General features: G+C 29.4%; 3 protein-coding genes across 4 annotated transcripts in view; 1 reads left to right on the forward strand and 2 right to left on the reverse strand.

Moving 5' to 3' along the window:
• Nucleotides 1-13,471, forward strand: part of LOC135124988 (GTPase-activating Rap/Ran-GAP domain-like protein 3) — a 223,287-nt gene that overhangs the window by 49,765 nt on the left and 160,051 nt on the right. The gene's annotated exons all lie outside the window — the stretch shown is intronic.
• On the reverse strand, nt 7,652-8,250 carry LOC135124987 (B2 protein-like). The gene is made up of 2 exons (XM_064050238.1): nt 8,098-8,250; nt 7,652-8,049 (listed from the first exon to the last, which is right to left on the reverse strand). The coding sequence occupies exons 1-2, from the start codon at nt 8,143-8,145 to the stop codon at nt 7,708-7,710; spliced, it is 390 nt and encodes a 129-aa protein (XP_063906308.1). The 5' UTR covers nt 8,146-8,250; the 3' UTR covers nt 7,652-7,707.
• On the reverse strand, nt 8,335-9,831 carry LOC135125492 (uncharacterized). The gene is made up of 4 exons (XM_064051151.1): nt 9,715-9,831; nt 9,301-9,657; nt 8,791-8,862; nt 8,335-8,741 (listed from the first exon to the last, which is right to left on the reverse strand). Exons 1-4 carry the CDS (start codon nt 9,814-9,816, stop codon nt 8,397-8,399), a joined length of 876 nt encoding a protein of 291 aa, XP_063907221.1. The 5' UTR covers nt 9,817-9,831; the 3' UTR covers nt 8,335-8,396.

The following is a 13,471-nucleotide window of genomic DNA, read 5'->3' on the forward strand; positions in this document are numbered from 1 at the left end:
TCAAAAATCTAAAATTTAAAAATCGAGAAACCGAAAATCCGAAAAGTAAAAAATCGAAAAAATCAAAACATCCAGAAATCGAAAAGTAATGAAGTCGAAAAAGCAAAAAAGTTAAAAGAAAAGAAATCGAGAAATCTAGAATTTTAAAAATTCAAAAATTAAAATACCAAATAATTGAAAAATCTAAAGTTAAAAAAACGAAAAATTGAAAATTCAAAAAGCAAAAAGTCGAGAAATCCATTACTCGAAAAATTGAAAAGTAGAAATACTAAAAAATGTCAAAACTAAAATATCGAAAAATTGAAAAATAGAAGAAAAGTTGGAAAATCGAAAAACTGAAAAATCACAAAATTGAATGAAATATCCAAAAATTGGGAAATTAAAAGATTGAAAAATTGAGAAATCTAAAAATCAAAAAAGTGAACTCGAAAAATCGAAACCTTAAAGAATAAAAATATTGAAAAATCAAAGAATTATGGACCGAAGAACTGAAACATTGAAACCTTGGGAAGTCGAGAAATGGCAGAATTTGAAAAAATGAAAAATATTGAAGTACTGAAAAATAAAAATTCGAAAATCTAAAATTTAAAAATCGAAAAGGTGAAAAATCAACAAATCGAGAAAACGAAACTCGAAAATTAAAAGAATTGAAAAATTGAAAATTCGAAACACCGAAAAATCGAAAAGCTGAAAAGTAAAAAATCGAAAAACCGCCAAAAGTTGGAGAAATCGAGAAGTCGAGAAGTCGAAAAATCGAAGAATTGAGAAATCCAAATTGGTCAAAATCAAAATTAAAGATGAAAAATTAAACTACCGAAAAGTTGAAAATTTGAGAGACGGAAATATAAAACAGTCGAAAAATTGAAAAATCCAAAGTTTAAAGAACGAAAAACTGAAAATCCAAATAATAAAAAATCTAAAAGTCCAAAAGTAAAAATTCGAAAAGTCGAAGAAAGGAAAAATACAAAAATTGAAAGAAATATCCAAAAATTGAGAACTTAAAAAATTGGAAAATTGGGAAATCGAAAAACCAATAAAGCCAAGTCGAAAAATCGAAGAATTGAAGCACTGAAAAATCGAAACTTGGAGAAGTCGGGAAATGGGAAAATCAAAAATAGAGAAATTGGAAAACTGAAAATTTAACAACGTCAAAATTTGAAAAAATAGAAAAACTGAAGAACTGAAAAATCGAAAAATCTAAAATTTAAAACAATGAACATTTAATTAAAATACCAAAAATTTAAAAATCGACAAATCGAGAAACATTGAAAAATTGGAAAATCGAAAAATTGAAAACCGAGAAACTGAACAATCGAAACACTTGAAATCGATAAATACGAGAAATTCAAAAATCTAAAATTAAAAAAAACGGAAAATCGAGAAATCAAAACTCCTAAATTTACAAAATCGAAACATCGACAAACCGAAAATCCGAAAAGTAAAAAATCGAAAACATCAAAACATCCAGAAATGGAATAGTAATGAAGTCGAAAACGCAAAATGTTAAAAGAAAAGAAATCGAGAAATCTAGAATTTTAAAAATTAAAATTCGGAAACGTCAAAATTTAAAAAAATTAAAAATATTGAAGAACTGAAAAATAAAAATTCGAAAATTTAAAATTTAAAAATCGAAAAGGTGAAAAATCAAAAATCGAGAAATCGAAACTCGAAAATTAAAAGAATTGAAAAATTGAAAAGTCGAAACACTGAAAAATCGAAAAACTGAAAACTGAAAAATCGAAAAACCGCCAAAAGTTGGAGAAATCGAGGAGTCGAAAGGTCGAGAAGTTGAAAAATCGAAATATCGAAAAACCGAAAATCCGAAAAGTAAAAAATCGAAAAAATCAAAACATCCAGAAATCGAAACGTAATGAAGTCGAAAACGCAAAAAAGTTAAAAGAAAAGAAATCGAGAAATCTAGAATTTTAAAAATTCAAAAATTAAAATATCAAATAATTGAAAAATCTAAAGTTTAAAAAACGAAAAATTGAAAATCCAAAAAGCAAAAAGTCGAGAAATCCATTACTCGAAAAATAGAAAAGTGGAAATACTGAAAAATATCAAAACTAAAATCCATATCGAAAAATTGAAAAATAGAAGAAAAATTGAAAAATCGAAAAACTGAAAAATCACAAAATTGAATGAAATATATATGTACAAATTGGGAAATTAAAAAATTGAAAACAAATCAAAGAATTAAGGACTGAAGAATTGAAACATAGAAACTTTGGGAAGTCGACAAATGGCAAAATCAAAAAATAGATTAATTGAGAAACTTCGGAAACGTCAAAATTTGAAAAAATGAAAAATATTGAAGAACTGAAAAATAAAAATTCGAAAATTTAAAATTTAAAAATCGAAAAGGTAAAAAATCAACAAATCAAGAAATCTAAACCCGAAAATTAAAAGAATTGAAAAATTGAAAAGTCGAAACACCGAAAAATCGAAAAGCTGAAAACTAAAAAATCGAAAAACCGCCAAAAGTTGGAGAAATCGATGAGTCGAAAAGTCGAGAAGTTGAAAAATCGAAAAATTGAGAAATCCAAATTGGCCAAAATTAAAATTAAAAATGAAAAATTAAAATCCCGAAAAGTCGAAAAATGGAGAAATCCAAAGTTTAAAGAACGAAAAACTGAAAATCCAAATAATAAAAAATCAAAAAATCGAAAAGTCCAAAAGTAAAAATTCGAAAAGTCGAAGAGAGGAAAAATACAAAAATTGAAAGAAATATCCAAAAATTGAGAAATTAAAAAATTGGAAAATTGAGAAATCGAAAAACCAGTAAAGGCAAGTCGAAAAATCGAAGAATTGAAGAACTGAAAAATCGAAACTTGGAGAAGTCGGGAAATGGGAAAATCAAAAATGGAGAAATTGGAAAACTGAAAAATTGAAAAGACAAATCGAAAAATCAGAGGATCGAAAAATCGAGGAGCCGAAAACCGAGAAACTGAACAATCGAAACACTTGAAATCGATAGATCGAGAAATAAAAAAAATGAAAAATGAGAAATTCAAAAATCTAAAATTTAAAAAACGAAGAACGGAAAATCGAGAAATCAAAACTCCTAAATTTACAAAATCGAAAACATCGAAAAACCGAAAATCCGAAAAGTAAAAAATCGAAAAAATCAAAACATCCAGAAATCGAAAAGTAATGAAGTCGAAAAAGCAAAAAAGTTAAAAGGAAAGAAATCGAGAAATCTAGAATTCTAAAAATTCAAAAATTAAAATATCAAATAATTGAAAAACCTAAAGTTAAAAAAACGAAAAATTGAAAATCCAGAAAGCAAAAAGTCGAGAAATCCAGTACTCGAAATACTGAAAAGTGGAAATACTGAAAAATATCAAAACTAAAATATCGAAAAATTGAAAAATAGAACAAAAGTTGAAAAATCGAAAAAGTGAAAAATCACAAAATTGAATGAAATATCCAAAAATTGGGAAATTAAAAAATTGAAAAATCGAAAATTCAAAAAATCAAAAAAGTGAAGTCGAAAAATCGAAATCTTAAAGAATAAAAATATTGAAAAACTAAAAACCTGAAAAATCAAACAATTAAGGACCCAAGAATTGAAACATTGAAACTTTGGGAAGTCGAGAAGTGGCAGAATTTGAAAAAGTGAAAAATATTGAAGTACTGAAAAATAAAAATTCGAAAATCTAAAATTTAAAAATCGAAAAGCTGAAAAGTAAAAAATCGAAAAACCGCCAAAAGTTGGAGAAATCGATGAGTCGAAAAGTCGAGAAGTTGAAAAATCGAAGAATTGAGAAATCCAAATTGGCCAAAATCAAAATTAAAAATGAAAAATTAAAATACCGAAAAGTTGAGAAATTGAGAGATGGAAATATAACAATCCAAAGTTTAAAGAACGAAAAACTGAAAATCCAAATAATAAAAAATCAAAAAATCGAAAATTCCAAAAGTAAAAATTCGAAAAGTCGAAGAAAGGAAAAATACAAAAACTGAAAGAAATATCCAAAAATTTGAGAAATCGAAAAACTAAAAAGGCAAAGTCGAAAATTCGAAGAGTTGAAGAACTGAAAAATCGAAACTTGGAGAAGTCGAACAATCAAGAAATCGAAAGTCCAGAATTTAAAAAATTGAAAAATTGAACAATGGGATAGCTGAAAAATCGAAACATCGAAAAATTGGAAAATTGAAAAGCCCAAAAGTAAAATATCAAAAAATCGAGAAATCCAAAAACCGAAACATCAAAAATTTCAAATACTGAGACAAAAATTGAAAAATTGATGAATCGGGAAATTGAACAATCGAAACATTGAAATATCTAAATTCGATATATCGAGAAAAACTAAAAAATCGAAAAATGTTAGCAAAAAAAATTCAAACATCGAAAAGTTGAAAATCTAAGGTTAACGGAAACTTGAAAATCCAAAAAGTAAAAAATCGAGAAATCAAAAATTCCAGGAGTCCAAAAATTTAAAATTCGAAAAATCAAAGTATTGAAAAATACCAAAACTGAAAGAAATATCCAAAAATTGAGAAATTAAAAAATTGGAAAATTGAGAAATCGAAAAACCAATAAAGCCAAGTCGAAAAATCGAAGACTGAAAATTTAACGTCAAAATTTCAAAAATAGAAAAACTGAACAACTGAAAAATCGAAAAATCTAAAATTTAAAACAATGAACAATTAATTAAAATAGCAAAAATTTAAAAATCGACAAATCGAGAAATCGACGGCCCAGAATATAAAAAATAAAAAATTGAAAAATCGGATAACTGAAAAATCGATACATTGAAAAATTGGAAAATCGAAAAATTGAAAAGTCCAAAAGTAAAAATCGAAAAACCGAAAAATTCAAATCTGAGACATCGACAAATCGAAAAATCAGAGGATCGAGAAATCGAGGAGCCGTAAACCGAGAAATTGAACAATCAAAACACTTGAAATGGATAAATCGAGAAATAAAAAAATGAAAAATGAGAAATTCAAAAATCTAAAATTAAAAAAAAACGGAAAATCGAGAAATCAAAACTCCTAAATTTACAAAATCGAAACATGGAAAAACCGAAAATCCGAAAAATAAAAAATCGAAAAAATCAAAACATCCAGAAATGGAATAGTAATGAAGTCGAAAACGCAAAAAAGTTAAAAGAAAAGAAATCGAGAAATCTAGAATTTTAAAAATTAAAATTCGGAAACGTCAAAATTTGAAAAAATGAAAAATATTGAAGAACTGAAAAATAAAAATTCGAAAATCTAAAATTTAAAATTCGAAAAGGTGAAAAATCAACAAATCGAGAAATCTAAACCCGAAAATTAAAAGAATTGAAAAATTGAAAAGTCGAAACACCGAAAAATCGAAAAGCTGAAAACTAAAAAATCGAAAAACCGCCAAAAGTTGGAGAAATCGAGGAGTCGAAAAGTCGAGAAGTTGAAAAATCGAAAAATTGAGAAATCCAAATTGGCCAAAATCAAAATTAAAGATGAAAAATTAAAATACCGAAAAGTTGAAAAATTGAGAGATGGAAATATAAAACAGTCGAAAAGTTGAAAAATCCAAAGTTTAAAGAACGAAAAACTGAAAATCCAAATAATAAAAAATCTAAAATTTAAAAAACGGAAAACGGAAAATCGAGAAATCAAAACTCCTAAATTTACAAAATCGAAACATCGAAAAACCGAAAATCCGAAAAGTAAAAAATCGAAAAAATCAAAACATCCAGAAATGGAATAGTAATGAAGTCGAAAACGCAATAAAGTTAAAAGAAAAGAAATCGAGAAATCTAGAATTTAAAAATTCAAAAATTAAAATATCAAATAATTGAAAAATCTAAAGTTTAAAAAACGAAAAATTGAAAATCCAAAAGCAAAAAGTCGAGAAATCCATTACTTGAAAAATTGAAAAGTGGAAATACTGAAAAATATCAAAACTAAAATACATATCGAAAAATTGAAAAATAGAAGAAAAATTGAAAAATCGAAAAACTGAAAAATCACAAAATTGAATGAAATATATATGTACAAATTGGGAAATTAAAAAATTGAAAACAAATCAAAGAATTAAGGACTGAAGAATTGAAACATAGAAACTTTGGGAAGTCGGCAAATGGCAAAATCAAAAAATAGATTAATTGAGAAACTTCGGAAACGTCAAAATTTGAAAAAATGAAAAATATTGAAGAACTGAAAAATAAAAATTCGAAAATTTAAAATTTAAAAATCGAAAAGGTAAAAAATCAACAAATCAAGAAATCTAAACCCGAAAATTAAAAGAATTGAAAAATTGAAAAGTCGAAACACCGAAAAATCGAAAAGCTGAAAACTAAAAAATCGAAAAACCGCCAAAAGTTGGAGAAATCGATGAGTCGAAAAGTCGAGAAGTTGAAAAATCGAAAAATTGAGAAATCCAAATTGGCCAAAATTAAAATTAAAAATGAAAAATTAAAATCCCGAAAAGTCGAAAAATGGAGAAATCCAAAGTTTAAAGAACGAAAAACTGAAAATCCAAATAATAAAAAATCAAAAAATCGAAAAGTCCAAAAGTAAAAATTCGAAAAGTCGAAGAGAGGAAAAATACAAAAATTGAAAGAAATATCCAAAAATTGAGAACTTAAAAAATTGGAAATTTGAGAAATCGAAAAACTAAAAAGGCAAAGTCGAAAATTCGAAAAGTTAAAGAACTGAAAAATCGAAACTTGGAAAAGTCGAGCAAACTGAAAATTTAGCAACGTCAAAATTTGAAAAATTGAAAAATAGAAATACTGAAAAATAAAAAAATCGAGATATCGAAAAATCTAAAATTTAAAACATTGAACAATTAAAATATTGCAAAAGTGAAAAGATCCAGACATCAAAAATCAAACGATAGAAATTCGTAGATCTAAAATTTAAAAATCGAAAAACCGAAAAATCGATAAATCAAAAATTTCAAATACTGAGACAAAAATTGAAAAATTGATGGATCGAGAAATTGAACAATCGAAACATTGATATATCTAAATTCGATATATCGAGGAATGAAAAAACTAAAAAATCGAAAAATTTTAGAAAAAAAAAAATATTCAAACATCGAAAAGTTGAAAATGTAAGGTTTAACGGAAACTTGAAAATCCAAAAAGTAAAAAATCGAGAAACCAAAAATTCAGGAGTCCAAAAATCGAAAATTCGAAAAATCAAAATATTGAAAAATTCCAAAACTGAAAGAAATGTCAAAAAATTGAGAAATTAAAAAATTGGAAAATTGAGGAATCGGAAAACTAAAATAGCAAAGTCGAAAAATGGTATGCTTAAAAATTGAAGAACTGAGGAAGTAAAAAATCCAAAATTTGGGAAGTCGGAAAACAAAAAATTTAGAAACGTCAAAATTTAAAAAATTAAAAATCGAAATATTTAGAAATCGTAAAATTGAAGAGGACGAATGTTGGAAAATCGTATTTGAAACATCGAAAAATAAAAAAAATCTAGGAATCGGAAATTTGAAGAATGGAAAAATTAAAAGCCCAAAACGAAATATTGAAAAATTGAAACATTTAAAGCTGAAAAATGACCGATAACCAAATAGAAAAAGTTCTTAAAATACAAAAAGCGTAATATGAACATAATTTACTAAACTGACAGAAAAGGTAAATATTAATAAAAAATTAACGAAAAAAAAAAGATCAAAAAACGCCAACGAAACCTCACCTTTCGTAACATTTTCTTTATTAAAAACTTATAACAGTGAAGAACAAACATCGTAACTCAAACCATATTTTTATTTTTGTACCAACACAAAAATCCCTCGTAGGCTGTGTCTTCCGGTCGGTGTTTCTCCACAGCACACTTTTTGACCAAACGCTCCGTTTTCTCCTCACTATTTCCGGCCTCCAGAAGCACGGTTCTTAAGTTCTCCTTCTTCAAGTCCCCATTTTCGTTCATAATGTCCATTTTTTCCAAAAAACAAAGAACGTACACTTTAAGTCTGGGATCATCCGTGGGCTCGGGATTGCGCAACTTTTCAAGCGATTCTTGTGAAATTTTTGTCTCTTTGGTGCACTCACTTGACCATTTCTTCAGTTTTTGTGTTAGTTCGTCTGAACTGGCCTTAAAAAGACAATTATTGGTACGAAGCGAAAATGGTTGTTTACTTACTTGAAGCCCAGTTACTAAAATAATGGCTAAGAAACAGTAGCATTTCATGGTTAATTTTTTTAAGTTACACTATCAAAACACCCAAGACGAATTTGAGTGGTTGATTTATGTCCTACTTCGTCTGCGTAAGTTTGTTAAAAACGATAAATATTTTTTAAATCCGACAGCAGTGATGTTTGTAATGATTGCATCTGACATTGAACTCTGCATATCGAAGGTTATTAGATAAAACACACATAACTCCTTATTACTTTATTGACAACTTCCATCATATCAAACAACCAAATTTTCCAACATTATTAATGAGCTTTCGCCTCTTCTCTAGCATGATGCACGCACTTGAAGAATTCAGATGCTGTCTCCTCAGGAGTGGCTTTATTCACAGCACACTTGTTAACCAATTTTTCCACACCTTCGGCATTGTTGCTCGCTTTGTTGAACTTTTCTTTGATTGTGTCAACATTGAGGTGTCCGTTGTCGCCAATGAATCCCGATTTTTTCAAAATGCAGAGAGCATGAGCTTTGAGTTTCGGGTCATCAACATCTTCATGGTTGCGAGCTTTGTTGAGAGTTTCTTCTGTTACTCCGGATTCGGGTTTGCAGGCGTCGCTGTACTCCCGGAGTTTTTCTTGGGGAGTTGTTGCCTACATTGTTAATTTAGTAACGAAAATTAAAAAAAAGTAAACTATTTACCCAAGCTATAGCGACGAGAGCGAAGAGGCAAAAGCAAACGAAAGTCTTCATCTTGGCGTGTGGTTTGTGACACTATCCTGGTGGTTGATGAGAGGGTTTATATAGCTGGTTTATCGTGTTTTTCGAATTATATAATAAATTATAAAAATAATTGATTAACGTTCTAGGAAAGATTCTTGGTATCGCTTAACAACAAGAAAATACCTAAATATGTATCAAGGTTGTTGATTTTAAGCAAATCATGAGTGATAACTAAAATCTGCTGACGGAATGTACCTATTTACAAACAGAATTTAGTGATTTGTAACTCTGTTCTTGATAAGTGCTGCATTACATTGCAAATATAAATTATAATATCATGTTGGGTGCTCCCAATTTTTACAGAACAGACAGACAGACAGACAGACAGACGGAAACTGCAGACCGACTTATACTCGGGAATTAAAAACATATATATAAATATCACTTTTTATTTAATTATATCACTTGCGTTACATTATAAAGCACCTATTCTTCTGCGACATCCCTAAACAACACGTATCTCTTTGGCCTGGGTCGATGTACGCATTCGATGAAGTGGGTGGCAGTCTCCGGAGGACTCTCCTTCTTCACGGCACACTTCCTTACCACTTTTTCTATACCTTCAGGATTAGAACCTCCTTGAGTGTATTCCTCCACAATAGCGTCAACAAGCAAATCTCCGTCGTCGTTCATAAATCCAGCTTTTTTCAAAATACAGAAAATGTGTTCCTTGCGTTTTGGGTCATCAGAGGGTCTGAGGACTTGTGACAAAGCAGCATCGGATATTCCAGTTACGGCTTTGCATTGTTGGCTGTATCCTTGCAACTTTTCATGGAAGTTGTCCGCCTAATTTTACAAAGTACAATGTAATAAAATAAATAAGAGATATTTTGAACTTTTTACCATCGAAGTGGCGATGATGGTGACGACGAAAAGGCAAACCAATGTCTTCATTTTGGTGTTTTGGCTTGAACGAGTTGATGGGAACTGGTTTGTGGGTTTCATGGGAGGCTTTTATACGTGTGTTTGCTACTGTTGTTGCAATTGTGCAGATAAGTGGCACTCTTGGGGAAACCCTTCATGATGGCGATATAACAAGGAAAAACCGCAATGTTTATCAGTCTGTGTACAAGGATAATGCATATTTTGCATTTAATTAATTTTTGGAAAAGAATTTCTGGTTGTTTTTTTTTTAATTAGGAGAAACAGACCAATTGAAATCGTTCTGTTTGTAAACAATGTTGTGAAAAATAAAAACAAGTAATTTGCGGTTTATGGGAGAGTTCCATGAACCAGCTTATCATTTTACATGGAAATAATACACAAAGCGGTTAGAAAATGAGCAGTGAGATGTGAATGCACGTGCTGGGAAAAACCCAAGACGAGACAAGATTCAACCTACATTCGGACACATCAAGGTTTTTTGTTTATAAATAAGTGTGGTTCTTTGTTTGGTGAATTTCTTTTTGAGACCGAGTGTTTTATTTTGGAATACTAACGAAGTGTCAATAGGCTTGTGCACGACAGGTCCACGACCTATTGATTGTTGCCTTGAAAACGAGTTCTCGGAAATGTAGTACTTTTTGTGAATTGCTACACTTTTCTTAAAAAAAAAAAAAATTTAATATTTCTGGAACTTCACTTAACGATACAGTAATAATCAAGTTTATTGTGGTTCTGAAGTGGATAACAACATAATAATACGTAATCGAGTTATCCTTGAAAAGGATTTAGCATGTCGGTGATTATGAATTATTAAATTGTACTATCAAATGTGGAAATAAATTTCTAACTTCCTATTTATCGCCTATAATTTACCACTTTAAACATGATTTGTGTTTCTTGTTCTCAAAAGACAACTACGTATGTTAAGAAAAAAGGCAAAATATAAGCGCCGCCCACCCACCCTGTCTCAATTTTTTTCCTGACAAAATAAAAAAATTTAAAAAAAAGGTTGTAAAAAAAAGAAGAGACAAAAAAGGACCCAAAAAGAAAACGTAGGCGAAAAAATACAAAAAAAATAACGAAAAATGACACAAAAAGGAAACAAAGACGACAAAGAAGGGTGAAAAAAGACTACAACGAAGGACAAAGAAGGTGATACAAAAGAAATGAAACAGGGTTTAACAAAAGGCAATAAAAAATGCCACAACAAAAGGCGGAAAATAACGATAAAAAGGAGATAAAAAACACAACATACGATCACAAAACAAAGATTAAAAAATGGCGAAAAAAGCGTAACCGAACAATGAGGACACGAAAAGCCGGAAAATGTGATAAAGAGAACTAAAAATAAAAGAAAGAAAAGAACTAAAAAAAGACGAAAAAGCTTGAGTGAAGAACAACAAAAGATGGCAAAAAATATAAAAAAAACTGAAAGGGCGATAAAAAAGATAGGACGATACATCCAAGAGGGGCGAAAAAAATGGAAGCAAAATTTTCGACCAATTTTCAACACATTTTCGAAATTTCACTAAATACATTTTCTTGTAGATTTAGGGCCGAAGAAGTAATTTCTGCTTTCATTTCTTCGATAACTCGAATGGTTTTTCCAAAATCGTCCTTCGAAATATGTAAAAATATGCAAAATAAGCCCAATTTCCGACCAATTTTCAACAAAATTTTCTTGTAGATTTCGGGTCGCAGAAATCATATCCGCTTTTATTTCTTCGATAACTCGAATGGTTTTTCCAAAATCGTCCTTTGAAATGTTCAAAAAAATGCTAAATACGCCCAATTTTCGACCAATTTTCAACAAAATTTTCTAAATTTCACTAAATACATTTTCTTGTAGATTTCGGGTGGCAGAAGTCATACCCGCTTTCTTTTCTTCGATAATTCGAATGGTTTTTCCAAAATCGTCCTTTGAAATGTTGAAAAAAATGCAAAATACGCCTAATTTTCGACCAATTTTCAACAAAATTTTCGAAATTGTACTAAATACATTTTTTTGTAGTTTTCGGGTCGCAGAAGTCATATCCGCTTTCATTTCTTGGATAACTCGAATGGTTTTCCCAGAATCGTGCTTTGAAATATTCAAAAATATGCAAAGTTAACATCAATTTTCAAAAAAATCTTCGAAATTTCACTAAATACATTTTCTTGTAGATTTCCGGCCGCAGAAGTCATATCCGCTTTCATTTCTTCGATAACTCGAATGGTTTTTCCAAAATCGTGATTTGAAATTTTCAAAAAAATGCAAAATACGCCCAATTTTCGACCAATTTTCAACAAAATTTTCGAAATTTTACTAAATACATTTTCTTATAGATTTCGGGCCCCAGAAGTCATTTCCGCTTTCATTTCTTCGGTAACTCCATGGGTTTTTCCAGAATCGTCCTTTGAATTATATAAAAATATGCAAAATTTTCGACCAATTTTCAACAAATTTTCGTACTTTCACTGAATACATTTTCTTGTAGATTTAGGGCCGCGAAAGGCATATCCGCTTTCATTTCTTCGATAACTCGAATGGTTTTTCCAAAATCGTCTTTTGAAATGTTCAAGATAATGCAAAATACGCCCAATTATTCGACCAATTTTCAACAAAATATTCCAAATTTCACTAAATACATTTTCTTGTAGATTTCGGGTCGCAGAAGTCATTTCCGCTTTCATTTCTTGGATAACTCGAATGGTTTTTCCAAAATCGTCCTTTGAAATGTTGAAAAAAATGCAAAATACCTCCAATTATTGGACCAATTTTCAACAAAATTTTCGAAATTTCACTAAATAGATTTTCTTGTAGATTTCCGGCCGCAGAAGTCATATCCGCTTTCATTTGTTCGATAACTCGAATGGTTTTTCCAAAATCGTCCTTTGAAATGTTAAAGAAGTGCAAAATACGCCCAATTTTCGACCAATTTTCAACAAAATTTTCGAAATTTCACTAAATACAGTTTCTTGTAGATTTCGGGTCGCAGAAGTCATATCCGCTTTCATTTCTTCGATAACTCGAATGGTTTTTCCAAAATCGTCCTTTGAAATGTTCAAAAAAATGCAAAATACCTCCAATTATTGGACCAATTTTCACAAAATTTTCGAAATTTCACTAAATAGATTTTCTTGTAGATTTCGGGTCGCAGAAGTCATATTCGCTTTCATTTCTTCGATAACTCGAATGGTTTTTCCAAAATCGTCCTTTGAAATGTTCAAAAAAGTGCAAAATACCTCCAATTATTCCACCAATGTTCAACAAGATTTTCGAAATTTCACTAAATAGATTTTCTTGTAGATTTCGGATCGCAGAAGTCATATCCGCTTTCATTTCTTCAATAACTCGAATGGTTTTTCCAAAATCGTGCTTTGAAATGTTGAAAAAAATGCAAAATACGCCCAATTTTCGACCAATTTTCAACAAAATTTTCGAAATTTCACTAAATACACTTTCTTGTAGATTTCGGGTCGCAGAAGTCATTTCCGCTTTCAGTTCTTGGATAACTCGAATGGTTTTTCCAAAATCGTAATTTGAAATGTTAAAAAAAATGCAAAATACCTCCAATTTATTTTACCAATTTTCAACAAAATTTTCGAAATTTCACTAAATACATTTTCTTGTAGATTTCGGGTCTCAGAAGTCATATCCGCTTTCATTTCTACGATAACTCCAATGGTTCTTCCAGAATCGTCCTCTGAATTATATAAAAATATGAAAAATACG

Source organism: Zophobas morio, unplaced genomic scaffold, assembly GCF_036711695.1.
Source record: "Zophobas morio isolate AGI-343-1 ecotype UQ-CSIRO unplaced genomic scaffold, CSIRO_AGI_Zmor_V1 ptg000008l, whole genome shotgun sequence".
Classification (NCBI taxonomy): domain Eukaryota; kingdom Metazoa; phylum Arthropoda; class Insecta; order Coleoptera; family Tenebrionidae; genus Zophobas; species Zophobas morio.

Bases quoted from the DNA above. Each gene is read 5' to 3' on its own strand.
- LOC135124987 (XM_064050238.1), bottom strand. From the start codon at position 8,145: ATGAAATGCTACTGTTTCTTAGCCATTATTTTAGTAACTGGGCTTCAA. The intron at 8,050-8,097 runs GTAAGTAAACAA...TGTCTTTTTAAG, and splicing joins TTTTAGTAACTGGGCTTCAA to GCCAGTTCAGACGAACTAAC.
- LOC135125492 (XM_064051151.1), bottom strand. From the start codon at position 9,816: ATGAAACCCACAAACCAGTTCCCATCAACTCGTTCAAGCCAAAACACC. The intron at 9,658-9,714 runs GTAAAAAGTTCA...TTGTAAAATTAG, and splicing joins CCATCATCGCCACTTCGATG to GCGGACAACTTCCATGAAAA. The intron at 8,742-8,790 runs GTAAATAGTTTA...TTAACAATGTAG, and splicing joins CTCTCGTCGCTATAGCTTGG to GCAACAACTCCCCAAGAAAA.